The following is a 27,529-nucleotide window of genomic DNA, read 5'->3' on the forward strand; positions in this document are numbered from 1 at the left end:
CTCCCGGAGCCTGATAAGCAGGGGTGATACAGTGCTCATCTTGGAGGCTCCACCCGGGGCCCTTCGAGGAGCGGGGGTCGAAATTCTGTGCGGGGCGGCGCGCCCTCCCTGCGCTGCCGGTTGTCGTGGAAACGGCCGGCAAGAGGAAGTGGGGGCTGCTCGGGCGCTTTCTCTTCCGGGTCGGCGCCCTACCTCCCCACAGGGGAAGCTGCATGGGCCACCGCTTCCTGCGCGGTTCTCTACCTCTGCTGCTGCTGCCGCCACCCCGCCGAAGCCCGCATCTCAAGCGCATCCTGGAGTCCGTCCCACTCTCCAAACGACCCCGCAGCCAGCTCATGGCCCCGCCCCGAATCGGGACGCACAACGGCACTTTCCACTGCGATGAGGCGCTGGCGTGCGCGTTGCTGCGCCTCCTGCCCGAGTACCGGGTACGGGCAGCGCACACTGACCCGGGGGCTGCCGGCGAGTCTCCGGGGCAAATCGCGTGCCCCTAACGGGGTCCCGCCCGAGAAACCCTCCTCCCCTCCCCGGCTCCCTGGAAGCCCAACATTAATCCCCTACCCGTGCGACCCCGGCAGCCTCTTCACCTCCTGTGTCCCCTGCAGGATGCAGAGATTGTGCGGACCCGGGACCCCGAGAAACTGGCTTCTTGTGACATCGTGGTAGACGTGGGTGGCGAGTACGACCCTCAGAGACACCGATATGACCATCACCAGAGGTGGGTTCCCACTACCATTTGTTTACCTTTCCTTGACTCTTTCTTCTCAGTGCTCCAGTCTACTGCCGTGGTCCGTGTCAGCGAAGGGAACCGCCTCATCCTGGAAAGCAAACTCTTGAGCCCCATGGGACTACCGACTTCCGTGCTGCCAGCTCTCCACCTGCTCTGCACCCATCTAGCTGGCCTTGGGCCTCCCTTGGCCCGGGTCAGTCCCTGGGCCCCTTCCAACTCACCTCCTTCTTCGGCTCAGTCAGGCTTTTCTCCCACCAGCCCCATCGTCACCCCAGTGAATACCCCAGCTGGGATTAATCCAGTCATGTGCCCTTGCTGCCCCACCTCAGACTGCTGGGGGCCCACATGATTGTGGTGGGTGGTGATAGTTAAGGTGTGTGTTGTCTTCCTTTGTCGTTGACACTCTTCCACTGGGAAATCAGTCTTATCCGAGGGTAGCCCATTATCCACAGTACCATTCCAGTCCTTTTCCCCTCTCCTCAAGCCCCTGCCTCATCAAACTACCTTAGTGAGTGATCCTGTCTCTTCCCTTTAAAGGAAGTTGAACTTTTCCTGCATGGACAGCCTCAGTTTCTCACTCCTGAACAGCTCCCTTCTCCCAACTCAGGAGACATTGTTTCCTTCTGCTTGCCCCTTTTCCAGTGTATCATTTTATGCTCTGGGGCTTCACATGGCAGGGTTTCTAGTTCTTGCCTACAGCAAGGAACTCTGCTTAAGCATCTCCCATCTTGAAAACAAAGGAGTGAAAAACACCCCAAACCCTCCCTCATATACACCACACTGTATAAAGTGGTTATTTCCGAGGGGTCATTAGGAGGTTTTGTTTTGTTTTAAGTCTGTTTCTCTCCCTCTCTCTCTCTCCTTCCCTCGCTACTTCTCTCCCTTTTTTTCTAAATACACGTATTACTTTCATTAATGATGTTGGGAGGGAATTCTCCAGTATTTACAGCCTAATCTGTCACCCTCACTTCTCAGCCGCTCTTCAAATGAAGAGCTGACCCTGGCTGCACATTCCATTCATCCATCCTTTCATTTATTCATTCATTCAGCCAGTTCTCTCCCAATCTCTCTACTGGAAATGCTTGTGGAAAGGGCACCAGTGACCTCAACACCAAGCTCAGGTTGCTGGTTGAGGGTCTCACCTTAACTGACCTCTTTGTGGCACTTGATATTATTTAGTTGTTTTTTTTTCCTTTTTTTTTGGCTGTGTTGGGTCTTCGTTATTGCACGCGGGCTTTCTCTAGTTGTGGTGAGCGGGGGCCACTCTTCGTTGCGGTGCGCGGGCTTCTCATTGCGGTGGCTTCTCTTGTTGAGGAGCACGGGCTCTAGGTGTGCAGGCTTCAGTAGTTGTGGCATGTGGGCTCAGTAGCTGTGGCTCACGGGCTCTAGAGCGCAGGCTCAGTAGTTGTGGCACATGGGCTTAGTTGCTCTGTGGCATGTGGGATCTTCCCGGACCAGGGCTCGAACCTGTGTCTCCTGCGTTTGCAGGCAGATTCTTAACCACTGTGCCACCAGGGAAGCCCGGCACTTGACATTATTGACTACTTCCGTTTTCCTAATGTTTTTATATATGTATGTATGTATGTATGTATTTGGCTGCGCCAGGTCTTAGTTGCAGCATTGGGGATCTTTTTTAGTTGCAGTATGTGGGATCTAGTTCCCTGACGAGGGATTGAACCCGGGCCCCCAGCACTGGGAGTGTAGAGTCTTAGCCAGTGGACCACCAAGGAAGTCCCGATTTTATATACTTTAAAAAAAAATTATGCAGTGTTTGACACATAAAAGAATAACATTTCTGGAATATAAAACATAAAATGAACACCCATGGGGCTTCCCTCGTGGAGCAGTGGTTAAGAATCTGCCTGCCAGTGCAGGGGACACAGGTTCGAACCCTGCTCCGGGAAGATCCCACATGCCGCAGAGCAACTAAGCCCATGCGCCACAACTACTGAGCCTGCGCTCTAGAGCCCGCGAGCCACAACTACTGAGCTCGAATGCCACAACTACTGAAGCCCGTATGCCTAGAGCCTGTGCTCTGCAACAAGAGAAGCCACCCAATGAGAAGCCCGCACACTGCAACAAATAGTAGCCCCCACTCGCCACAACTAGAGAAAGCATGTGCACAGCAACAAAGACCCAATGCAGCCAAAAATAAAAATAAATTAAAATTTAAAAGAAAGAAAATGAACACCCATGAACTGATCTCCCTAAGCAATAGAACATTAAACATTAGAACCAAAAAATGAGCTCCCTAGGTGATTCTGAGGGACTGGTATTTAGAAATTACAGCTGTAGTTTCTACTGTCCTAACAACTTTCATACCTTTTTTGTGTCCGCTCTTGCACTGCTATTCAAAACCCTGCCTTCCTTACTCGCCCGGGCCACTGCAGGTAATCTCCTTGCATCGCTTCTCCATGCTGGCTGGCACAGTGCTCTTTCTGACATGCACTGCCCTGCTTACACTCTCTCAGTGGCTCCACGTTACCTACAGATGAAGTCCAAACTCTGAAGTGTAGCATACAAGGCCTGCCCTGGTCCGGCCCCAGCTTTATCTCTTGCCACTCATTCCTCAAGCCAAGCTGCTTTCTTGCAGTTACATGGAGAAATCTTTCTCTTAGCTGTTGTATATGTTGTTCCCTCTACCTGCAGTGCCTTTTCTTCTTCACCCTTTATCTGGCAAACACCCACTAATTCATCTTTCAGAAATGACCTGAATGCTCTCTTCCTGAACCCTTTCCTCCCTCTTGCCTTTTCCTTGTTTATAACTAGCTAGAGCATTCCCTTGGTTGTTTGTGCGTGTGTGTCCACCTTAGGGGGATGAACTTGAAGGCAGGGACAGGTCTTAGTTTTTTCATCTCTAATGTCTACAACACAAAGCCTGGCATGTGGTAAGCATTTAGTTAACCATTGTCGAATGAATGCATGAATGGAGACTCCAAACTCAAGTCCATGTTGACCCCTGAGGACAAGCCAAAGCCTCCCCAGCTGGGCTTTCTCCCAACTCCCATAGCGTTCCCCAGCCGCCCCACCCCACTGTGCCTGCACATGCACACAACACTGCGGGTGAACCGGGGCAGCTCTGCCTCAGCCCCACCTCCCTGTGCTCCTCAGGTCTTTCACGGAGACCATGAGCTCCCTGTCCCTTGGGAAGCCGTGGCAGACCAAGCTGAGCAGTGCGGGACTCATCTATCTGCACTTCGGGCACAAGCTGCTGGCCCAGTTGCTGGTTACTAGCGAAGAGGACAGCGTGGTGGGCACCCTCTATGACAAGGTGGGGACTCGAGGACAGAGATGCCCCCCACATGCGTCTCCACCAGGCGGGCCGGAGTGGCACTCAGGATTGGGCTCGGGTCGGGGTTCCTGACCCGTGCTGGCCCACTGCTTTCTCCCTCAGCCAGGCCCACCTTCTCACAGGGGAATGGTTAATCTCTTCCTGCCTCCATCCTGGGGTGCTTGTGAGAAGTGGATGAGGTAATGTATGGGGAAGGGCTTTCTTTGCATGACCTGACATATGTACGTTGTCCAACAAATTGGTAATAGAGGAGGCTGCTTATGTTTGGAAGCATATGGCTGAGGTTCTGGCTGCCCTGAAGGTGGAGGGCAGCATATCTTGGGCACCACTGTATTCACTGGAGGCACACTGACTTGGGAAACTGGGAAGGGTTTGATTATGAAAACCTCTTCAGGTTCCACCAGCGCCCCCTGCAGGCAGCTCAGCAGGTGCCTGTGGTTGGGGAAGGAACAGGGCTAGCGTCCCTGGTGTGCATGTTGGATCGATGATTCTGAGGACTCCTACTTGACCCCACTAATGTGAAGTTCACAGCAAGTCAAACTGCAGGTGCAGTCAACTCTGTTTTTTGCAGATAGGCTGTTGAGTTCAGTTCTCTGATCCAAAACTGAAGAAATACGAACGGTAAATTGGAGCTTCTGGAATACTAAGGTTTTAGACTGCCTGGGTCAATTTTCCCTTCTACTGCTAAGGGGTTTCTAAGCAATTGAACTAAATTATGCCCAAGGTTTTTTTATTTTATTTATTTTTATTGAGGATAGTTGATGTACAATATTGTATGTTTCAGGTATAACTACATAGTGATTCACAGTTTTTAAAGATTGTACTCCATTTATAGTTATTATAAAATACTGGCTGTATTCCCTGTGCCATACAGTATAGTATGTCCTTGTAGTTTTTTTTTTTTTTTTTTTGCGGTACGCAGGCCCCTCACTATCGTGGCCTCTCCCGTTGCGGAGCACAGGCTCCGGACGTGCAGGCTCAGCGGCCATGGCTCACGGGGCGGGGCCCAGCCGCTCCGCGGCATGTGGGATCTTCCCGGACCGGGGCACGAACCCGTGTCCCCCGCGTCGGCAGGCGGACTCTCAAGCACTGCGCCACAGGGGAGCCCCGTCCTGCCATTTCTTGAGGCTCAGGAGATGCAGCAGCTGCTGATGCCACGTGGCACATCATGGGCTTCCCTGGGACCACATCCCAGCCCTGATGTCTAGTCCAGTACTCATGGCTGCGTTGGGTCTTTGTTGCTGCACGCGGGCTTTCTCTAGTTGCGGCGAGCAGGGGCTACTCTTCGTTGTGGTGTGCGGGCTTCTCATTGCGGTGGCTTCTGTTGTTGTGGAGCACAGGCTCTAGGCACGCGGGCTTCAGTAGTTGTGGCACATGGGCTCGGTAGTTGTGGCTCACAGACTCTAGAGCGCAGGCTCAGTAGTTGTGGATCGTGGGCTTAGCTGCTCCGCAGCATGTGGGATCTTCCCGGACCAGGGCTTGAACCTTGTCCCCTGCACTGGCAGGCGGATTCTTAACCACTGCACCACCAGGGGAGCCCTCCTCCTGTACCTCTTAACTGGATCAGTGAATAGCCTGCTCAGCTCACCTGGAGCTTTACACCCCCAGGCCATGAGGATCCACTCCCACAGAACCCCTCATGGAACTCTAGACTTTTCCTTGTTCAGAAGGCAGCAGCCCCCTCCCCACACAGGCTGGCCTTGGCTCAGGCTTTGAGCGGTAGTAGAGCACTGGATTAGAAATCAGGTGATCTGAATTCCAGCCCCAGCACTGTATGCTCTCTGACCTTTAGCCAGCTGCTGAACTCCCCAATTCCCCCCTTCCTCATCCAGTTAATGTTGGGAGATCCTTGCAGGGCTGTAGTAAAGATTAAAGACTGTGTATGCACAAACTTTGAGGCCTATAAAGCTTTATGCAAACGGTAGGCGCCCTCCAGAGCATTTCTCCTATGCTGCCTTAGATGTACGAGAACTTCGTGGAGGAGGTGGATGCGGTGGACAATGGGATCTCTCAGTGGGAGGAGGGAGAGCCTCGGTACGCGGTGACCACTACGCTGAGCGCCCGGGTTGCTCGGCTTAATCCCACCTGGAACCAGCCCAACCAAGACACTGAGGTGAGGACGACCGTGGGGAAGAGACCACGAGGCACGTGAGAACCTCAGGGGAAAATGAGAGAGGCTGTCCCGTCAGGCCCTAGCAGAGTTAGCACTTTGGGCCAGCACTGTGGTTCTAATTCCCATGTGATTCCCAGGCCGGGTTCAAGCGTGCAATGGACCTGGTTCGAGAGGAGTTTCTGCAGAGACTAGACTTCTACCAGCACAGCTGGCTGCCAGCCCGGGCCCTGGTGGAAGAGGCCCTGGCCCAGCGGTTCCAGGTACTGGCCTGGGAGGAGGCACTGTGGCTCAGGTTAGTGATTCCTGGTGGGCTGCTGGCCAACAGGGGCTCCCACTCCTACCCTAAACCTTCTATCCCTGCTCCACTTCCTTTTCAGGTGGACCCAAGTGGGGAGATAATAGAACTGGTGAAGGGTGGATGCCCCTGGAAGGAGCACCTCTACCACCTGGAATCGGGGCTGTCCTCCCCGGGGACCATCGCCTTTGTTATCTACACGGACCAGGCTGGACAGTGGCGGGTACAGTGTGTGCCTAAGGAGCTGCATTCATTCCAGAGCAGGTGAGGCCCTAGGGGACCGCCCTGCAGCCCTTCAGGCCTGTTTCAACCCTATCAGAGGAGGAGGCCACTAACCTAGGCTTCTGCTCCCCCTCTCCCAGTTCCTCAAGGCCTCCATTTGCTCCCACCAACTCCCTCTTTCTGCTTACTCATAGGCTGCCCCTGCCAGAGCCATGGCGGGGTCTTCGGGATGAGGCCCTGGACCAGGTCAGTGGCATTCCTGGCTGTGTCTTTGTCCACACCAGTGGCTTCATTGGTGGGCACCGTACCCGAGAGGGTGCCCTGAGCATGGCCCGTGCCACCTTGGCCCAGCGCGCAGCACCTATGCCTCCCACAAATTCCCTAGTCCAATAAAATCTCTTCTGTCTCATACTGACGAAGTATTTCTCCATTACTGCCCTGCATCATTCTGGGAACTTGCTGAAACTTGGGAAAAGTACAACATCTGTTATGTGCCAGAGCCTGTGCTAGGTATTTTCTCAGCTTTGCTTTCCAAATCGTTTGGAAACTATCCAGTTTCTAAGGGTAAAATAACTTGACCAAATTCACAAGAAATGACTAAAAAGTGAAAGAGCCAAGATCTTAACCCAAAGTCCATGGCTTTTTCTTCTTCAGTATACCCCAATGTTGGGTAAAGATAAGAGTCTCATAATTGAATGGAAAACAAAAAAAGGACACTTTTTATTATTGAATGCGGGAGTGAGGGGAGTGAGGCCGACCAGGGGGTGGCCCTGGGAGAGGGTCCCAAGGGGCAGAGGTTGGGGACGTCTCAGTAAAGAGGGGCAGATCATGAACAGAGCCTCCGCCCCCAGCTGGGGGCTCTTGAGTTCGGCCAAGCACTGGGCTAAAACGTGGAAACTGGGCATTGACAAAGTACAGAGGGATGTGGGCGATCCGGCCCGTGGACCAGCACTGCAGAGAGAGGGGAAAGCAAAGTCTGACCAGTCTGAGCCCAAAGAAGGCCATACAGCAGAGCCACACAACAGCTGCAGCCCTCGCTCCTCAGCCCACTCCTGCAACCACAGCAGCTGGCCTACTCACCACGCTGAGCAGAGCTCCTTTGTTGAAGGAAGGATGGAAAGTGATGAGCTGGGCCTGGGCTCCTGGCTCCCCCTGGACAGCGCCACTAGGGGCAGAAGGAAAGGTGAGCAGGCTGCTGGAGGCAGAAGGCAGGTGTAGAGGGTATGGGTTTGGTATGGGAGGCCGGGGGGAACCACACCTGCCCAGCACCTACCAAGGAAGTAGCTCAAACACAGGGCTGTTTCGAGTGCGAAAAAGGAGGATGACTGGTTTACCATTCTGGACCCGTGGATTTCCTGTAAGAAGTGGATGCAGGGATAGGAAGGAACTCTGGAGGCAGAATCCCAGGGCAGGGGCAGGGGCAGAGAAGAACTGCAGCCAGGGCCTGGAAACAGTCAATTAATGGGAAGATGGTGCGGCCCGAGCAAAGGCCTCCCTCCCCTCCTCTTACCTTTCATGAGCACAGCCAGCCGCTCCCCACTTGGGTCCCAGACCATGGAGTGAGCCTCTCCCCCAAGCCTATGGGTCAGAACAGCAGGTTGGGAGGGCTCAGCGTGGTCCCTCCCAGCTTTGTCTCACTGCCCCTCCCTCGCCCACCCAGCTCACCTTTCCTCTCCATCTGGTGTCTGTACTGTCGTCTCAGACAGATCTGCTACAATCGTAGCTGACTTCGCGCCTCCAACGCACCCCTTTCGCTCACCTGCGGATCAGGGCAGAGGCTCTTAAGGACAAGAAAGGGGCCTCCCACTGGCCCCTGCCTCCTCTCCATCACAGGCATCAACACCTCTCAAGGCTCCCAAGCTTATTCCTTTTTTTTTTTTTCCCCAAGCTTCTTCCCTTTATCCTTCAGAGCAGCATATTCCAGATGGTTCCTATCTTCCTCCGACTACCCCAGATGTTGTGCATCCAGAAGTGTTTCCCTGGACTCACCACAACGTTCTGGGAACGACAAGGAGTAAATCAGTGGTTCCCCCAACACAGTGAACAGCAGGCGGTTTCCATCAGGACTCCAGCAGCCAGTCTGGGGTCAGGGAGCAAAAGGCAGGGAAAGAGTGGTCTATGGGAATACAGGAGGGAAGCACACGAGGAAGAGAAGTAGAGGAGGTGGGGGGACACGCCTGGGGGAGCAGGGCCCACCTCCGCCCCCGCTCCTGAGACGCACAGTCCCTCCTACCTGACATCGCCCTGACAGGGTAGGCCACCGCTCACAAGTCCACATCTGGGCCTCCCAGACTCTGTGCCAAAGAGAGGCAGGTCACAGCTTAGGAACTCTAGGTGTCACAGCCTGGACTTCCCTTCCTGTCAGTCCCACATTCAGGTGAATGGGAACGCGGACAGAAGGTTGTGGCACTCGCAGTTCCCGGAGCCTAGTGCCTTTCTCTAGGTCGTTCCTGCCCCCCTCCCCGCCCTCCCCCTACTCACCGAAAGAGGGCTGAAGGAGTGGTAGCCAGGACTTTGCTGCCATCTGGGGACCAGAGCAGGTTGGTAACCCCACCTCCCCGAAACCAGGGAAGGGGAACACAGGTCTCTGTTGAGACATCCCATACCTAGGAGAAAGGGGAAGAGAGTGAGACAGGGGAGACTCAAGCATCCCTACCATCCCACGGGGGGCCGCCCTTCCTTAAGGTACAAAGAACCAGAGAGGAGGACGTGGGAAAGGGACAGTTAAAACAGGAGGAAATAGGGTTATGTTTATACTGACAGCAGGCAGAAATCTACATCTGAGGAGTCAGGCTGGTGCAGCGCCTTCCCCTGGATATGTTTAAGATTGAATGGACAGCTATTCCTCTCCTTCCTTCAGGGTATTTCCCACCACCAGGCAAAGAAAGCTCTCTCCTCAAGTCTGGGGTGGCTGAAATGACCAAAAGAGGCGTGGGGACCAACTCACCAGGATGGCAGCATCCACAGGTGAAGCTGAGAGTAGCCGACCCCCACTGGGGGCCCAGGCCAAGCTGGTGACAGGTGTGTGCCCAGGGTGAGAGAGCACTTGGGCACAGCCAGAAGAGGGTCTGCCGAGGGGAAACGGGGTGTGGAGTCAGAAGACAACAGGAAGAAAGCCCCAAGATTCTATTCCCTTGCCTCCTCCTGCTAAAACTTCCCAATCCCAGTGGCCCCTCTGAGTTCAAATCCAGGTTGGGGAAAATGAATAAGGATCATGGAAGTTAAAGAAAAAGAAGGAAGGAAGGGCAGTCACTATCAGGAGGTCCAGAAAGGAAAACGGGTGAAAGGGACAAAAGAGCCTGAACGAGACAAAAATTTTGACCAGTAAAACTAGAAGGTACTGGGCTGGGGAGATGCATGTTCTGCTCTAGATGAGAGCCCTCTCCCCACAGGACCATCCTGCCTGGAGCATGGGATAATCCATGCCATCACTTCAAGGTTCCAATCTCTTCTCTTCCTACAGTTATCCACCACTCTCCAGAATTCAGCCTGTGCTCCTAACTCTGTCTTTCCGCCTTTCCTTGTCAGAATCAGCTTCCCTCCCCAGCGCTCCCACATCATTTTCTCCTCATCAAAGACGGCGCACGTGGCAACCCCCCCCCCACTAAACTGGGAACTAGTTGAGGGGCCCCGGCTGTGTCCGTCAACTCTGTATCTCCAGAGCCACATTCTTGGCCTGACAGGTACAGGCTACTAGCCAAATTAATGCCACCTTGTTCTTTCTCCTCCCAACTATACCCCCCTTAAGCTCTAATGAGATCTTAGGTCACCAGTCTACAACTAACTCTCTTAACTTTACAATACATCAGTTTACAGAGATCCGTCTCATTCTTTTCAGTGGCCCCACTGCATTCCACTGAATAGATGAACTATAATTTACTCAGTCAGGCCACCACAAATGGATATTTCAGTTGTTACAAAAGGTACTGCAAAAAATATTCCCTATATCTTTATGTACTCGTCATTATTTGTGTAGAATAGAGTATTAAAGTGGAATTGCAGGTAAAAAAAGGCTTGAACCTTTCAAAAGATAAATATGCCAACAAATATTTTCTGAAAAGTTCGTACCACAATATACTCTACCTGTAGTTTTCCTAGTCTTGCTAGTATTGGATATTATCAAACATTTCAACTTTAATAATACTAGCATACTGGGAACTCCCTGGTGGTCCAGTGGTCAGGACTCCACGCTCTCACTGCTGAGGGTCAGGGTTCAATCCCCAGTCAGGGAAATAAGACCCCACAAGCCTCACGGTGCAGCCAAAAAAATAATAATTATCATATTATAATTCTGAATGGGCCAAAAAGCATTCTATACATTCTTCTAGTCCTTTTATTTATTTATTTTTACATTTAGTTCTTTTGTCTGCTTGGAATTTATTTGTATATAAAATGTAAAGCAAGGACAAACTGTATTGTTTTCTAAATAGATAGCCAATTATGCCAAAACCACTAAAAAAAAAAAAAAACTACTCTATTGCAATGCAAATCCAAATTAATCATATATTAAATTTCCATAAATTCTTAGATCTGTTCCTGAATGTTGTTCTGTTACACTGATCTGTTTGATCTTATGCCAATAACTTTCTGTTACTATAACTTCATAAAATATTTCAATACCTGGTAGGGCAAATCTCCTCTCAATATGCTTCCTTTTCAAACTTTTCTTGGCAATCCTTCCACATTTATTCTTTCATAAAAACTCTATTATTTTGTCCAGTTCACGAAAACAAACAAAAGCCAGCAGAATTTTGATGGGAAATACACTTAATCTGACATCTTCATGATTAAATTTTCCTACCCAGGAATATAACACATCCCTCCATTAATTAAGCTCTTATTTAATATTCTTCAACCACTTTCTTCAGATGTCTAACAGATTAAATAAATTTAACAATTTATTCCTGGTAATCTATAGTAATCGTTGTACCTGTTGTAAATAGAACATATTTTCCATTGCAATCTCTCAACCGATTATTGTTGGTACCAAGGGAAGCTATTACATTTTCAGTTTCTTGGATCCAGTTACCTTACTACTTAAATTTCTTATTAGATTAAATAGGTTTTTTTGGTTGAATCTCTTGTCTTATCTAGGTTTAAAATCATATCATCAAATAAAAATAATTTTCTCTTCTTTCACAAGACTTTACCATGTTTCCTTTTCTTGTCTTAACTGCCCTCAAAAGAACCTCCACAAATAATGTTGGTTCATAATGGTGATAATGACATCTCTGTCTTTATCTTGACATTACTGGAAATACCTTTAGTATTTCCTATTTCACTGTTCAATATGGTAGCCACTGATTTTGCATATATACTCTTTATGTTTAGGTTGTCTCTTTGTATTCCTGTTTATGTATTCAGCTGAATGTCTGCTTATTGAGAAGGGCATTTATTTATAGAAACACTTTCCTCCTTTAATTTGCAAATGTAACAATCATTTTAATAGACTTCCTAATGGTGAATAGTTTTTAATTTCTGGAATATTCTACTTGGTTACGATTTTTTTTTAAATATGCTTTTGGACTCTATTTGCTAATATTTTATTAAGCATTTTAAAAAATTTATGCTCAGGGGAATTCCCTGACAGTCCAGTGGTTAGGACTTCATGCTTTCACTGCCAAGGGCACAGGTTCAATCCCTGGTCAGTATATCAAATACATAACTAAGGATCTACTGTATAGCACAGGGAACTCTACTCAATACTCTGTAATGGCCTATATGGAAAAGAATCTAAAAAAAGAGTGGATATATGTATATGTATAACTGATTCACTTTGCTGTACAGCAGAAACTAACACAACATTGTAAATTGACTATACTGCAATAAAAATTTAAAACAAAAAAATCCCCTGGTCGGGGAACTAAGATCCCGCAAGCCACGAGGCATGGTGAGGAAGTAAAGTAAGGAAGGAGGGAAGGAGGGAAGTAAGTAAGTAAGTAAGTAAATAAAATCTATGCTCAAATATTTTCTTTCTTATACCACCTATTGTCAGGTTTAGGTTACATTAGGTTTATGGAAATAAATCAGGATGGGGACTTCCCTCATGGTCCAGTGGTTAAGAATACACCTTCCAACTCAGGGGACGTGGGTTCGAGCCCTGGTCGGGGAACTAAGATCCCACATGCCGCGGGGCAACCAAGCCCATGTGCTCTAGAGCCTGTGTGCCACAACTAGAGAGCCCATGCACCGCAATGAAAGATCCCGCATGCCACAACAAAGATTCCGAGTGCCACAACTAAAGACCCGCGTGGCCAAATAAATAATATATATATATATATTTAAAAAGATTTGTATAAAAAGAAATAAATCAGGATTGATCCTGGGACAGAAAGAGGACATTAATGAGAAAACTGGTGAAATTAGAACAAAGTTTGGAGTTTAGTTAATAACAATGTACAAATGTCAGTTTTGACAAATCTAACATGGTTATATCAGACGTTAACGATGATGTGAAGGGTATACCAAAACTCTACTATCTTTGCAGCTTTTCTAAAAATCTAAAATTATGCGCAAAGTTTATTAAAAGGAAAATAAAACAAATCAGGAGGCTTTCCAAATTTTTTATGATCTGGATTAGTTCAGATAACATGGAGATTATCTTTTCTTTGACAATTAGATAGAACTCTCATAAAACCATCTCAGCCTGGCATCTTTTTTTAGGGGTAGAGCTCATCCGTTTTAATTGCTTCTACAGTCCACTTTGATAACATATATTTTGCTAGACAAACATTTCCTTTAGGTTTTCAAATCTGTTAAACTTATATATAATATGCTCTAATAATTCTATTTTCTTCCATATTTGCGGTTATCTCTCCTTTCCCATTTTGAAAATAGTGTACTTTGATTTTCTATTTTACCTTATTAAGGCTGGCCAAAAGGTTTTCTTCTTTATTCATAATTTAAAGAACCAGTTTCTGGTTTTATATTTAGTTAGTCCTCATGGGGATTTTTTCCAATTTCATCGGTTTCAGCTTTTATCCATATTAATTCCCTTCCCCCTTTCCTTTAAACCTACATCTGGCAGTCCTCTGAAAGAGACAGTCTTTCCAATCCATGATCCATAGGTACAAACTCCCCACAATCCCAGAAGCCCCCAGTTCTGTCCCTTTCTCTAGATTAGATCTTCTCAGCACCTCCACCTTGGCCTTAGGTCTGCTTCTCCCATAGCCCTGGGAAGTGCCGTGAGGAAAAAGAACTTCTCCTTCCAGACCTCCTCACCACCCCAGCATGGCCACGACCCTCAGGCCAAGGTAAGAGAGAGACTGCTGGGACTCACCGGGTAGACAAGGACGTGGGGTCCAGGGTCCAGATGAGAATGCAGCTCTGGCAGGCCACAGCCAAGACGGAGGCACTGAGGGGCTTCCAGGCCAGGGCCGCCACATTTCGCTGCAGCCGGTGCTTCAGGGAGGGGACTATAGTGCTGGGGTGAAAGGGGAGGGGATGGGGTCAAAGCAGGGGCACTAAGGCGCAGCGACCTGAGTTGTGGTTGAGGAGGGAAATCCAGAGAGAAAGCTGATCATCCAGGGCCTGTGGGTATTGTGGGACAGAGGACAGGATAAAGACTGGATCTGGAAAGAGGACGCATCCAGTTGTGGGGCCTCCCTGACCCCAGTTCTGGAAGGAGCCATGGACCAGGCCCAGGAACTGCAGCACTCCCTGGGCACCAAGGCTGGAGAAGGAAGTGGGGACTGACCGATGGAGACTGAAGACTCCGAGTCCACCCAGCGTGCCCCACACATACCTGTTGGCATTATACACACGGATGGAGTCATCTAGCAGGGCCACCGCAAACTTGTTGGTGTGTGGGTGCCACGCAAAGACCCTCAAGCAGCAGCTGGACCTGGGGCAGGAGTGAGGGTGAGGAGTCCCGACCTGCACCTCGCCATTCCCGGCCCAGAGCTCGGGTTCCCTTCTGTGTGAGGACACTATTATTTTTCACTGCTTTTCTTTCTTTTTGGGGGCGGTAGGAGGGAGAATGTGGGGAGCAGTCAGGAAAGGGGTATGAGGAGTCTCTGCCTTGATTTCCCTCTCCCCAGAAGAAGTTCCAAGGTTCAGGACTTGCTTCCCACAAAAGCTCCAGAGCTTGTACACTCACCAGTTTGTGACTTGAGCGAATTCAGCAATCAAATCTTCACTCCTGAGCTGTAATAACAAAGCAGATAGAGGTTGCACTGGGAAAAAAGGAGCTTATCCCCTCGATGCTCCCACAGGGGAGCTGGACCATTCATACCCTCTGCAGTCTTCTCATCACACCCTGACCCTAAGACATAGGAAGTGGAGAGGGGGTGGGAGTGGGGGAGCAGCAGCCAGGGAGGGCCGGGGGGAAGCCAAACTTACAGACAGATGGGGAAACAGAGACCCATGGAGGGAGGAGGCCCATCGACAGAGTGCCAGGGCCCAGCTGGATGCCGTCTTCACCCACTCAAACACTGTGGGGTTGAGAAAGCAGTTGTGATTAAACCATTCGCAGGGTTCTCACTGGGCACCCTCCTAGGTGAGGGACGAGCAAGGGCAAGCACTCCCCAGATCCTTCCACCCAACAAGTGCTCCGGACACCCACTCTATGGTATGGGGGTAGGTAGAGGGGAAGAGAAGATGGCACCAGCAGAGTCAAATGGGCTGGGAAATACAGGGCTAAAGGGAAAGGCGCTGGGCCAACAGGTATTGGGATGAATTAGGGAGAATATGGACGGGAGATGGCAACCATAAAACTAGAGAAGGCTAGAGGTAAACACACTTACCCTCCTCCTCTGAGTCTGCAATTTCATTCAGCACACCAAAAAGTCCCACATCACGCCTGAACAGGAGAGGGAGCTGTGAGTCACTTACTCTGATCCCTTCAGTCTGCTCTCTAAGTTCATCTATTCATTCACTCAATAAACATGTATTAAATGTCATGTCACTTAATGAGTGACAACTATGTGACATGTACTTTATATAGTCCTTTCATTGTACCCATGAGAGGACAATATATAAATTGTCCACCAGTGAGGCAACTAAGGCTCAGAGGTCTTTCAGGGCTTTGTGCACAGATCAAGGAGTCAAGACTTGCCCTAAGGGACTTCCCTGGTGGCACAGTGGTTAAGAATCCATGTGCCAATGCAGGGGACACGGGTTCAAGCCCTGGTCCAGGAAGATCCCACATGCCGTGGAGCAACTAAGCCCGTGCGCCACAACTACTGAGACTGTGCTCTAGAGCCCGCAAGCCACAACTACTGAGCCCGAGTGCCTAGAGCCCATGCTCCGCAACAAGAGAAGCCGCCGCAATGAGAAGCCCATGCACTGCAACGAAGAGTTGCCCCCGCTCACTGCAACTAGAGAAAACTCACACGCATCAACAAAGACCCAACAGCCAAAAATAAATTTTATAGATTTAGAAAAAATAGATCGATTGATAAACAATAGATTTATAAGTAGGTAGATTTATAAAAAATAATAATAAAATAAATTTACGAAACAAATTATTAAAAAAAAAAAAAGACTTGCCCTAAGATAGTGAATGGAAAGCCACAGAAAGAGTTTAAGCTGAGGAATAAACTGATCACACTGGCATTTTAGAAAGATCAGTCTGGCTGCAGATTAGAGGGGAAAAAGAATGCAGAGAAAGAAATGGGTTAAGAGGCTACTTCAGGAGTCTAGAAGAAAGGCCAAAGTGGCCTGAACCACTGGGGATGGAGAAAAGACAGATTTGAGTGCTCGAGGAAGTAGAATGGACAGGATTTGAGGACTAATTAGACATTAGTAAGGGAAAGAGCAATATCAAGGGAAACACGCAGGTGATAATTATAGCATCTAATACTGCTTACACTGTGCCAGGGCTGGGCTAGATGGGTCACATGCATCATCTAATTCAGCCTTTATCACAACCCTACAAAACAGGTATTGTTATCAGCATTTTTAGATGAGAGAACAGAGAGTGTGAAGAGGTTAATTATCAAAGGTGAACTAGGTAGGAAATAGCAGAGTCAGGATTCAACCTGTCTGCCTGCCCCAGAGCCTACATTCAAACCACTTGCTTCTATATGACTAGGAAGGCTATTCCTTGAGATGAAAAACACAAGGAAGAAGCCAGCTTAGAGAGGAAAATGAAGAGATTGATTTTGAAGAAGCTGAGTGTACGAAGCCTGTGGAATATCTCTAACTGAGGGTGTTGGGCAGACAAGTGAACACCCAGGTGTGGAGCATCAATCACAAGTCCAGCCTAGGGACACCAACATTTAAGAGCAAGCAGGAGGCTTCCCTGGTGGCGCAGTGGTTGAAAGTCCGCCTGCCGATGCAGGGGACGCGGGTTCGTGCCCCGGCCCAGGAAGATCCCACATGCCGTGGAGCGTCTGTGCCCGTGAGCCATGGCCGCCGAGCCTGCGCGTCTGGAGCCTGTGCTCCGCAACGGGAGAGGCCACAACAGTGCGAGGCCCGCGTACCTCATAAAAAAAAAAAAAGAGCAGGAAGAGAAGCAGCATTTAGAGAGGCAGAAAGTGAGAAAGCACCCAGGACTGAATGGCTTTTCAGACCATGACTTGATGTTTAGCTGCACTCAAGCTGACATGCAAATGAAACTGTAATGCAATATCAAATATCAAAGCTTGATAGCACATATGTTAGGAAACAGGCACTCTCATACACTGTGTTTGTTTTGTTGTTGTTTTTAAATTTTTTTTTTTTACGGTACGCGGGCCTCTCACTGTTGTGGCCTCTCCCAGTGCGGAGCACAGGCTCTGGACGCGCAGGCTCAGCGGCCATGGCTCACGGGCCCAGCCGCTCCACGGCATGTGGGATCTTCCCGGACCGGGACACGAACCCGCGTCCCCGCATCGGCAGGCGGACTCTCAACCACTGCGCCACCAGGGAAGCCCTGTTTTTTAATTTTTATTGGAGTATAGTTGTCTCATACACTGGTGGTAGGTCTGTAAATATGTACAACTTAAACAGAGGACTATATGGCAATAGCTCATGAAATTACAAATGAACATACCCTTTGAACCCAGCTACTTCGTTTGCAGGAATTCATCCTACATATGATGATGACGATGATGATAATAGCTAACTCTTGATGGGATTAATATGGGCCAGGCACTGTTCTAAGTGTTTTACTCACTTAATCATCACTACAACCTTGTAAGATAGGCTCCCTTTTGCAGATGAAATTGAGGGACAGAGTGATTAAGTAACTTGACCAAGGTCACACAGCTAAAAAGTGGCACAGCCAGGAATTCAATCCAGGTTTCACTCCTACGTGTGCAAAATGAATGACCTATGTATGAGATTATTCGCTGCAACCTTATACCTAACCTTGCTGAGCTTCAAGTAAAGGCTCAGAAAGTAATAATGACATAAGGAGGGAACAGGTTCACAGAATTAAACCAAAAAGGAAAGCAAGTCACTGGAGTTGAAATGGAACTACTGTTGCACAGCCTTGAGTTCCACAAAAAGGACTGATAATTTGATATGTTGAATGATACACAGCTCTGAGCTAGAGAGGGCTGGGAAGGCCAAGGCAGAGGGGGTGGTGACCTCATTGCCTCCAGGATCTGCAGACCACTGGCCCAAGAGACCCTTTGCCATGTCTCACCAAATGTTGATGCATCTCTTCCACACTTGTTCCCGGTGGTGGATGAAGGCCGTTCTTGTGCCATGGTCCAACCTCCCAGGGGTCTTCAGGGGATCCTTAGTAAGGTTTAGGACAGGAAGATTGATCCACTAGAGCCAGAAATGAGGCATGACAGTGAGTCAGTCTCTTCCCTAGATCTCTACTGAACTTCCTGCCATCTCCAACCCTCGGCAGGGCTGAGGGTAAGAGGCTCCAGAGACCTGTTTCCCATTTCCACAAATATAACACTTGTGGAGAGGGGCGGAGTCAAGATGGCATACTAGAAGGATGTGGAATTCGTGTCTCCTCACAACTAGGGCACCTACCAGGCACCGCTGGGGAACCATGGACACCTAAGGGGACAGGAGTAACCCCCAGCAACCAGTTGCTTCAACTATAGTTTTATTTTTCCTAATATATTTTTTATCTTTCTAATTTTATTTTGTTTCTTATTCTTTGATATTGTACTGCTCCTTTTTCTCTTTCTTTCTTTCTTTTTTTTTACCACGCCACGAAGCTTGCGAGACCCTGGTTCCCAGGCCAGAGGTCGGGCCCGAGCTCCTGTGCTGGGAGCTCCGAGTCCAAACCGCTGGACTAACAAAGAACCTCAGGACCCAGGGAATATTAATCAGAGTGAGGCCTCCCAGAGGTCCTCATCTCAGCACCAAGACCCATCTCTATCCAACTGCCTGCAAACTCCAGTGCTGGACGTCTCAGGCCAAACAACCAGTAAGACAGGAATACAGCACCACCATCAAAAAGAGAGAAAAAAAAAAAAGAAACGACAAAAAAAATACGTTACAGGGCTTCCCTGGTGGCGTAGTGGTTGAGAATCTGCCTGCTAATGCAGGGGACACGGGTTTGAGCCCTGGTCTGGGAGGATCCCACATGCCACGGAGCAACTAGGCCCGTGAGCCACAACTACTGAGCCTGCACGTCTGGAGCCTGTGCTCCGCAACAAGAGAGGCCGCAATAGTGAGACGCCCGCACACCACGATGAAGAGTGGCCCCCGCTTGCCACAACTAGAGAAAGCCCTCATACAGAAACGAAGATGCAACACAGCAAAAATACATAAATTAATTAATAAACTCCTACTCCCAACATCTTCTTTAAAAAAAAAAAAAAGTTACAGACAAAGGAGCAAGGTAAAAACCTACAAGACCAAATAAATGAAGATGAAATAGGCAAACTACCTTAAAAAGAATTCAGAGTAATGATAGTAAAGATGATCCAAAATCTTGGAAACAGAATGGAAAAAATACAAGAAACATTTAACAAGGATCTAGAAGAACTAAAGAGCAAACAAACAGTGATGAACAACACAATTACTGAAATTAAAAATACTCTACGGGGGGCTTCCCTGGTGACATAGTGGTTGAGAGTCCGCCTGCCGATGCAGGGGACACGGGTTCGTGCCCCGGTCCGGGAAGATCCCACATGCCGTGGAGCAACTAAGCCCATGCACCACAACTACTGAGCTTGTGCTCTAGAGCCCGTGCTCGGCAACGGGAGAGGCCACAACAGTGAGAGGCCTGCGTACCGCGAAAAAAAAAAAAAAAACTCTAGGGGCTGGACTTCCCTGGTGGCGCAGTGGTTAAGAATCCACCTGCCAATGCAGGGGACACGGGTTCTAGCCCTGGCCTGGGAAGATCCCACATGCCGCGGAGCAACTAAGCCCGTGTGCCACAACTGCTGAGCCTGAGCTCTAGAGCCCACCAGCCACAACTACTGAAGCCCGTGCATCTAGAGCCTGTGCTCCACAACAAGAGAAGCCACTGCAATAAGAAGCCCGTGCACTGCAATGAAGAGTAGCGCCCGCTCACTGCAACTAGAGAAAGCCCGCACGCAGCAATGAAGACGCAACGCAGCCAAAAATAAATAAATTAATTAATTTAAAAAATATACTCTAGGGGCTTCCCTGGTGGCACACTGGTTGAGAATCCACCTGCCAATGCAGGGGACATGGGCTCAATCTCTGGCCCGGGAAGATCCCACATGCCGCGGAGCAACTAAGCCCATGCACCACAACTACTGAGCTTGTGCTCTAGAGCCCGTGAGCCACAACTACTGGGCCTGCGTGCTGCAAACTACTGAAGTCCATGCGCCTAGAGCCCATACTCCACAATGAGAGAAGCCACCGCAATGAGAAGCCTGTGCACTGCAACGAAGCCCCAACACAGCCAAAAATAAATAAATAAAATAAATAAATTTATTTTAAAAAATACTCTAGAAGGAATCAATAACAGAATAACTGAGGCAGAAGAAAGGATAAGTGAGCTGGAAGATAAAATGGTGGAAATAACTGCCAGGGAGCACAATAAAGAGAAAAAAGAATGAAAAGAACTGAGGACAGTCTCAGAGACCTCTGGGACAACATAAACGCACCAACATTCGAATTATAGGGCTCCCAGAAGAAAAAGAGAACAAGAAAGAGGCTGAGAAAATATTTGAAGAGATTATACTTGAAAACTTCCCTAACATGGGAAAGGAAACAGTCGATTAAGTCTGGGAAGCACAGAGAGTACCATACAGGATAAACCCAAAGAGAAACACAACGAGACAAATATTAATGAAACTATCAAAACTTAAATACAAGAAAAAATACTAAAAGCAGAAAGGGAAAAGCAACAAATAACATACAAGGGAATCCCCATAAGGTTAACAGCTGATTTTTCAGCAGAAACTCTGCAAGCCAGAAGGGGGTGGCAGGACACATTTAAAGTGATGAAAGGGAAAAACCTACAAACAAGATTACTCTACTCAGCAAGGATCTCATTAAGATTCAATGGAGAAATTAAAACCTTTACAGATAAGCAAAAGTTAAGAGAATTCAGCACCACCAAACCAGCACAAATGCTAAAGGAACTTCTCTAGGCAGGAAACACAAGAGAAGGAAAAGACCTACAAAAACAAACCCAAAACAATTAAGAACATGGTAATAGGAACATACATATCAATAATTACCTTAAACGTAAATGGATTAAATGTTCCAACCAAAAGACATAGGCTGGCTGAATGGATACAAAAACAAGACCCATACATATGCTGTCTACAAAAGACCCACTTCAGACCTAGGGACACATACAGACTGAAAGTGAAGGGATGGAAAAAGACATTCCACGCAAATAGAAATCAAAAGAAAGCTGGAATAGCAATCCTCATATCAGACAAAATAGACTTTAAAACAAAGACTAGGGGCTCCCCTGGCAGTGCAGTGGTTAAGAACCCACCTGCCAATGCAGGGGACATGGGTTTGAGCCCTGGTCCGGGAAGATTCCCACATGCTGTGGAGCAACAAGGCCCATGCACCACAACTACTGAGCCTGCGCTCTAGAGCCTGCAAACCACAACTACTGAAGCCCGCACACCGCAACTACTGAAGACCACGTGCCTAGAGCCCGTGCTCTGCAACAAGAGAAGCCGCTGCAATGAGAAGCCCGCACACCACAACGAAGAGTAGCCCCCGCTCGCCACAACTAGAGAAACCCTGCGTGCAGCAACGAAGACCCAATGCAGCCAAAAATAAATTAAAACAAAAAAAAACTATTACAAGAGACAAAGGACACTACATAATGATCAATGGATCAATCCAAGAAGAAGATATAACAATTATAAATATTTATGCACCCAACATAGGAGCACCTCAATACATAAGGCAAATGCTAACAGCCATAAAAGGGGAAATAGTAACACAATAATAGTAGGGGACTTTAACACCTGACTTTTACCAATGGACAGATCATCCAAAATGAAAATAAATAAGGAAACACAAGCTTTAAATGATACATTAAACAAGATGGACTTAATTGATATTTATAGGACACTGCATCCAGAAACAACAGAATACACTTTCTTCTCAAGTGCTCATGGAACATTCTCCAGGATAGACCATATTCTGGGTCACAAATCAAGCCTTGGTAAATTTAAGAAAACTGAAATCGTATCAAGTATCTTTTCCGACCACAACGTTATGAGACTAGATATCAATTACAGGAAAAATTTAAAAATACAAACACGTGGAGGCTAAATAATATGCTACTAAATAACCGAGAGACCACAGAAGAAATCAAAGAGGAAATCAAAAAATATCTAGAAACAAATGACAATGAAAACACAACAACCCAAAACATATGGGATGCAGCAAAAGCAGTGCTAAGAGGGAAGTTTACAGCAATACAAACTTACCTCAAGAAACAAGAAAAATCTCAAATAAAGAACCTAACCTTACACCTAAAGCAATTAGAGGAAGAAGAACCAAAAAAAACCCAAAGTTAGCAGAAGGAAAGAAATCATAAAGATCAGATCAGAAATAAATGAAAAAGAAATGAAGGAAACAATAGCAAAGATCAAGAAAACTAAAAACTGGTTCTTTGAGGAGATAAACAAAATTGATAAACCATTAGCCTGACTCATCAAGAAAAAAAGGGAGACGACTCAAATCAACAGAATTAGAATGAAAAAGGAGAAGTAACAACTGACACTGCAGAAATACAAAGGATCATGAGAGATTACTACAAGCAACTATATGCCAATAAAATGGACAACCTGGAAGAAATGGACAAATTCTTAGAAAAGCACAACCTTCTGAGATTGAAACAGGAAGAAACAGAAAATATAAACAGACCAATCAGAAGCACTGAAATTGAAACTGCGATTAAAAAACTTCCAACAAACAAAAGCCCAGGACCAGATGGCTTCACAGGCGAATTCTATCAAACATTTAGAGAAGAGATAACACCTATCCTTCTCAAACTCTTCCAAAATATAGCAGAGGGAGGAACACTCCCAAACTCATTCTATGAGGCCACCATCACCCTGATACCAAACCAGACAAAGATGTCACAAAATAAGAAAACTACAGGCCAATATCTCTGATGAACACAGATGCAAAAATCCTCAACAAAATACTAGCAAACAGAATCCAACAGCACATTAAAAGGTTCAAACACCATGATCAAGTGGGGTTTATCTCAGGAATGCAAGGATTCTTCAATATACACAAATCAGTCAATGTGATACATCACGTTAACAAAATGAAGGATAAAAACCACATGATAGTCTCAATAGATGCAGAAAAAGCTTTTGACAAAATTCAACACCCATTTATGATAAAAACTCTCCAGAAAGTAGGCATAGAGGGAACCTACCTCAACATAATAAAGGCCATATATGACAAACCCACAGCCAACATTGTTCTCAATGGTGAAAAATTGAAACCATTTCCTCTCAGATCAGAAACAAGACAAGGCTGCCCACTCTCACCACCATTATTCAACATAGTTTTGGAAGTTTTAACCACAGCAATCAGAGAAGAAACAGAAATAAAAGGAATCCAAATCGGAAAAGAAGAAGTAAAACTGTCACTGTTTGCAGATGACATGATACTATATAGAGAGAATCCTAAAGACGCTACCAGAAAACTACTAGAGCTAATTGATGAATGTGGTAGAGTAGCAGGATACAAAACTAATGCAGAGAAATCTCTTGCATTCCTATAAACTGATGATGAAAAATCTGAAAGAGAAATTAAGGAAACACTCCCATTTATCACTGCAACAAAAAGAATAAAATACCTAGGAATAAACCTACCTAAGGAGACAAAAGACCTGTATGAAGAAATCTATAAGACACTGATGAAAGAAATTAAAGATGATACAAACAGATGGAGAGATATACCATGTTCTTGGATTGGAAGAATCAACATTGTGAAAATGACTATACTACCCAAAGCAATCTACAGATTCAGTGCAATCCCTATCAAATTACTAATGGCATTTTTCACACAACTAGAACAGAAAATTGCACAATTTGTAGGGAAACACAAAAGACCCTGAATAGCCAAAGCAATCTTGAGAAAGGAAAATGGAGCTGCACAAATCAGGCTTCCAGACTTCAGATTATAGTACAAAGCTACAGTAATCAAGACAGTATGGTACTGGCATAAAGACAGAAATACAGATCAATGGAACAGGACAGAAAGCCCAGAGATAAACCCATGCACATATGGTCACCTTATCTTTGAGAAAGGAGGCAAGAATATACAGTGGAGAAAAGACAGCCTCTTCAATAAGTGGTGCTAGGAAAACTGGACAGCTACATGTAAAGGAATGAAATTAGAACACTTCCTAATACCATACACAAAAATAAACTCAAAATGGATTAAAGACCTAAATGTAAGGCCAGACACTATAAAACTCTTAGAGGAAAACATAGGCAGAACACTCTATGACATAAATCACAGCAAGATCCTTTTTGACCCACCTCCTAAAGAAATGGAAATAAAAACAAAAATAAACAAATGGAACCTAATGAAACTTAAAAGCTTTTGCACAGGAAAGGAAACCATAAACAAGACGAAAAGACAACCCTCAGAATGGGAGAAAATGTTTGCAAACGAAGCAACTTACAAAGGATTAATCTCCAAAATACACAAGCAGTTCATGCAGCTCAATATCAAAAAAAACAAACAACCCAATCCAAAAATGGTCAGAAGACCTAAATAGACATTTCTCCAAAGAAGGTATACAGATGGTCAAAAAACACATGAAAAGATGCTCAACATCACTAATCATTAGAGAAATGCAAATCAAAACTACAATGAGGTATCACCTCACACCGGTCAGAATGGCCATCATCAAAAAATCTACAAACAGTAAATGCTGGAGAGGGTGTGGAGAAAAGGGAACCCTCTTGCACTGTTGGTGGGAATGTAAATTGATACAGCTAGTGAGAACAGTATGGCGGTTCCTTAAAAAAAGAACTACCATATGACCAGCAATCCCACTACTGGGCATACACCCTGAGAAAACCATAATTCAAAAAGAGTCATGTAACACAATGTTCATTGCAGCACTATTTACAATAGCCAGGACCTGGAAGCAACCTAAGTGTCCATCGACAGATGAACGGATAAAGAAGATGTGGGCTTCCCTGGTGGCACAGTGGTTAAGAATCTACCTGCCAATGCAGGAGACACGGGTTCGAGCCCTGGTCCGGGAAGATCCCACATGCCGCGGAGCAACTAAGTCCGGGAGCCACTTCTGAGCCTGCGCTCTAGAGCTTGCGTGCCACAACTACTGAAGCTCGCATGCCACAACTACTGAAGCCCATGCACCTATAGCCCATGCTCTGCAACAAGAGAAGCTACCGCAGTGAGAAGCCCATGCACCGCAACGAAGAGTAGCTCCTGCTCGCCACAACTAGAGAAAGCCCGTGCACAGCAACGAAGACCCAATGCAGCCAAAAATAAAATAAATAAAATAAATTTAAAAAAATAATAAAGATGTGGCATATATATATAAAATGGAATATTACTCAGCCATAAAAAGAAACGAAATTGAGTTATTTGTAGTGAGGTGGATGGACCCAGAGTCTGTCATACAGAGTGAAGTAAGTCAGAAAGAGAAAAACAAATACCGTACGCGAACATATATATAATCTAAAAAAAAAAAAACGATTCTGATGAACCTAGGGGCAGGACAGGAATAAAGACACAGATGTAGAGAATGGACTTGAGGACACAGGGAGGGGGAAGGGTAAGCTGGGACGAAGTGAGAGAGCAACATTGACATATATACACTACCAAATGTAAAACAGATAGCTAGTGGGAAGAAGCTGCATAGCACAGGGTGATCAGCTTGGTGCTTTGCGACCACCTAGAGGGGTGGGATAAGGAGGGTGGGAGGGAGACGCAAGAGGGAGGGGATATGGGGATATATGTATGCATATAGCTGATTCACTTCGTTATACAGCAGAAACTAACACAACGTTGTAAAGCAATTATACTCCAATAAGTATGTTAAAGGAAAAAGAAAAAATATATATAACACTTGTGGACAGGGAAACAGGTCTTAGCTCCCTTATCTGTAAAACTAGAATAATATTTCATAGGGTTGCTGTGATTAAATCACATTATTAAAACATTTGTGGAGAACACCTGACTCAGAGCCTTTCTTCCAAGCAAACGCTCAATAAATGTAAGTTTCTCTTCCTTTTCCTTCCCAGAAACACCACAGGAAAAAACTCTCCCCAGGTTGTGCCTTCCCAGTTCTCCCAGATTCTGTACCAACTTTTCAGAAGTCCTCCTGCACCCTCACATACCCTAGATTCGCCCTCACTCTCCGTTCCCACTAGGCCCGCACCACAGCCCCTCAGCATCCCTTATCCTCCAATCCCAGCTCTTAAATACATCCCAGCCCTTCTATTCTTCTCCAGCCTGAGCCAGGCTGTTTCCAATACTCCAGTCTGAGGACCTCGACCCCGCCCCTATCACGTTGCCTCTGCTCCCCCATTCTCTCCGACTCTGCCCCCCCATGCCTGTAGGTCTCCTCCCTCCTCGCCCTGACCACCTGGCCCCGGAAGTCGGGAGGCGGACTCTCATAGCTACTGCCCGTCACCAGCTCGTTATTGTGCTCGTATAGGGTGACTTGTCCCCTAGGCGGCGGCGGAGGGAACAACCCCAGGGAGCACATCCTGCCGGTCCCGAAGACGTCCGGACTGAGCAAACTCCTGGATCCCGCTCCGCCGACTCTTAGTTCCCCGGCTAGACTAGGATGCGTACGGGTAGTCGCCTGGGACAAAGTGCTATGCAAAGCTCAACGGAAGTGAATGGAAGAGTAACGGAGAAGAAGGACGCATGCGCAGTCTGGGACAGACTTCCGGCGTCCTCGCGCGCCGCCTGGCGGCCGGAGGGGGCCGGTGTAAACACGTCCGTAGGGCAGACCACTAATTAAGGGTCGGAGCGTTTTTTTGTTTCCTGTGAGACTGCTGTTTTTCCCAGTTCCGAATTCCCCAGCACACTCTCCTACTCACTCTCAGCACTCGAAAAGTCCAAAATAAGCCACGTTCAGGGCAGTACCTAATTAAACTCTCCCAGGATTGTGTCAGGGGCAGCTGGCTGGAAAGTTGAGGGAAAGCCTCCGGAAGGCAGAAACTCAGGTGGGAGGCCTTGGGAGGGAGAGTGCAGTGCCCGCCGGAACCTAGAGCCCACGGGGTTAGGCCTCCTAGAAGGAAAAGTGGGAACAGTTGGGAAATTAACATTTCATGAGCACTTATTATGATAAGTGCTTGTATAATCTTTACAACAACTCCATGAGATGCGTACTGTTATATCACCATAAGGAAAGAGGCACAGGGAGATCGGACCTAAAAATACCAAAACCTGTATAAGGCATTCTGACTACAGAATGAAAGTGAGATTGAGAGGAGAGGGGCAAAAACAAGTAAAGAGGATTAAGAGGTACAAACTACAAGGTATTAAATAAATAAATTACAACGATGTAATGTA

The 27,529-nt window shown here is 47.1% G+C and overlaps 2 protein-coding genes across 4 annotated transcripts; one reads left to right on the forward strand and one right to left on the reverse strand.

The window, feature by feature from the left end:
- Window positions 1-81: 81 nt before the first annotated feature.
- On the forward strand, window positions 82-7,068 carry CUNH12orf10 (chromosome unknown C12orf10 homolog). 2 transcript variants are annotated; one of them, XR_003791141.1, is made up of 7 exons: window positions 82-428; window positions 606-718; window positions 3,842-4,001; window positions 5,983-6,135; window positions 6,273-6,427; window positions 6,513-6,694; window positions 6,847-7,067. XR_003791141.1 is itself a non-coding variant. In XM_029205646.1 (7 exons), the coding sequence occupies exons 1-7, from the start codon at window positions 213-215 to the stop codon at window positions 7,043-7,045; spliced, it is 1,146 nt and encodes a 381-aa protein (XP_029061479.1). In that variant the 5' UTR covers window positions 167-212; the 3' UTR covers window positions 7,046-7,068. The 2 variants fall into 2 exon arrangements, 1 of the variants encoding a protein (XP_029061479.1); XM_029205646.1 differs by having other exon boundaries at window positions 167-428; window positions 6,273-6,395; window positions 6,847-7,068.
- A 275-nt stretch (window positions 7,069-7,343) lies between these two features.
- On the reverse strand, window positions 7,344-26,848 carry AAAS (aladin WD repeat nucleoporin). Of its 2 annotated transcripts, XM_029205644.1 has the most exons (16): window positions 26,592-26,848; window positions 18,225-18,352; window positions 15,397-15,452; window positions 14,993-15,084; window positions 14,751-14,797; window positions 14,397-14,495; window positions 13,932-14,075; window positions 9,600-9,720; window positions 9,134-9,258; window positions 8,886-8,946; window positions 8,642-8,732; window positions 8,318-8,411; window positions 8,163-8,230; window positions 7,926-8,007; window positions 7,733-7,817; window positions 7,344-7,603 (listed from the first exon to the last, which is right to left on the reverse strand). In XM_029205644.1, exons 1-16 carry the CDS (start codon window positions 26,712-26,714, stop codon window positions 7,376-7,378), a joined length of 1,644 nt encoding a protein of 547 aa, XP_029061477.1. In that variant the 5' UTR covers window positions 26,715-26,848; the 3' UTR covers window positions 7,344-7,375. The 2 variants fall into 2 exon arrangements, with proteins under 2 accessions (XP_029061477.1, XP_029061478.1); XM_029205645.1 differs by lacking the exon at window positions 18,225-18,352 and having other exon boundaries at window positions 26,592-26,778.
- Between the last annotated feature and the right edge of the window lie 681 nt (window positions 26,849-27,529).

Source organism: Monodon monoceros, unplaced genomic scaffold (assembly GCF_005190385.1).
Source record: "Monodon monoceros isolate NGI ecotype Baffin Bay Population unplaced genomic scaffold, NGI_Narwhal_1 Super_Scaffold_6, whole genome shotgun sequence".
NCBI classification, from domain to species: Eukaryota; Metazoa; Chordata; class Mammalia; order Artiodactyla; family Monodontidae; genus Monodon; species Monodon monoceros.

Excerpts from the sequence above, each read along its gene's own strand:
- CUNH12orf10 (XM_029205646.1), top strand. The coding sequence starts at position 213 with ATGGGCCACCGCTTCCTGCGCGGTTCTCTACCTCTGCTGCTGCTGCCG. Across the intron at positions 429-605 it reads GCCTCCTGCCCGAGTACCGG|GATGCAGAGATTGTGCGGAC; the intron begins GTACGGGCAGCG and ends TGTCCCCTGCAG. Across the intron at positions 6,396-6,512 it reads CCCTGGCCCAGCGGTTCCAG|GTGGACCCAAGTGGGGAGAT; the intron begins GTACTGGCCTGG and ends CTTCCTTTTCAG.
- AAAS (XM_029205644.1), bottom strand. The coding sequence starts at position 26,714 with ATGTGCTCCCTGGGGTTGTTCCCTCCGCCGCCGCCTAGGGGACAAGTC. Across the intron at positions 9,259-9,599 it reads CTGTGGATGCTGCCATCCTG|GTATGGGATGTCTCAACAGA; the intron begins GTGAGTTGGTCC and ends CCTTTCTCCTAG. Across the intron at positions 7,604-7,732 it reads AAGGAGCTCTGCTCAGCGTG|TGCTGGTCCACGGGCCGGAT; the intron begins GTGAGTAGGCCA and ends CTCTCTCTGCAG.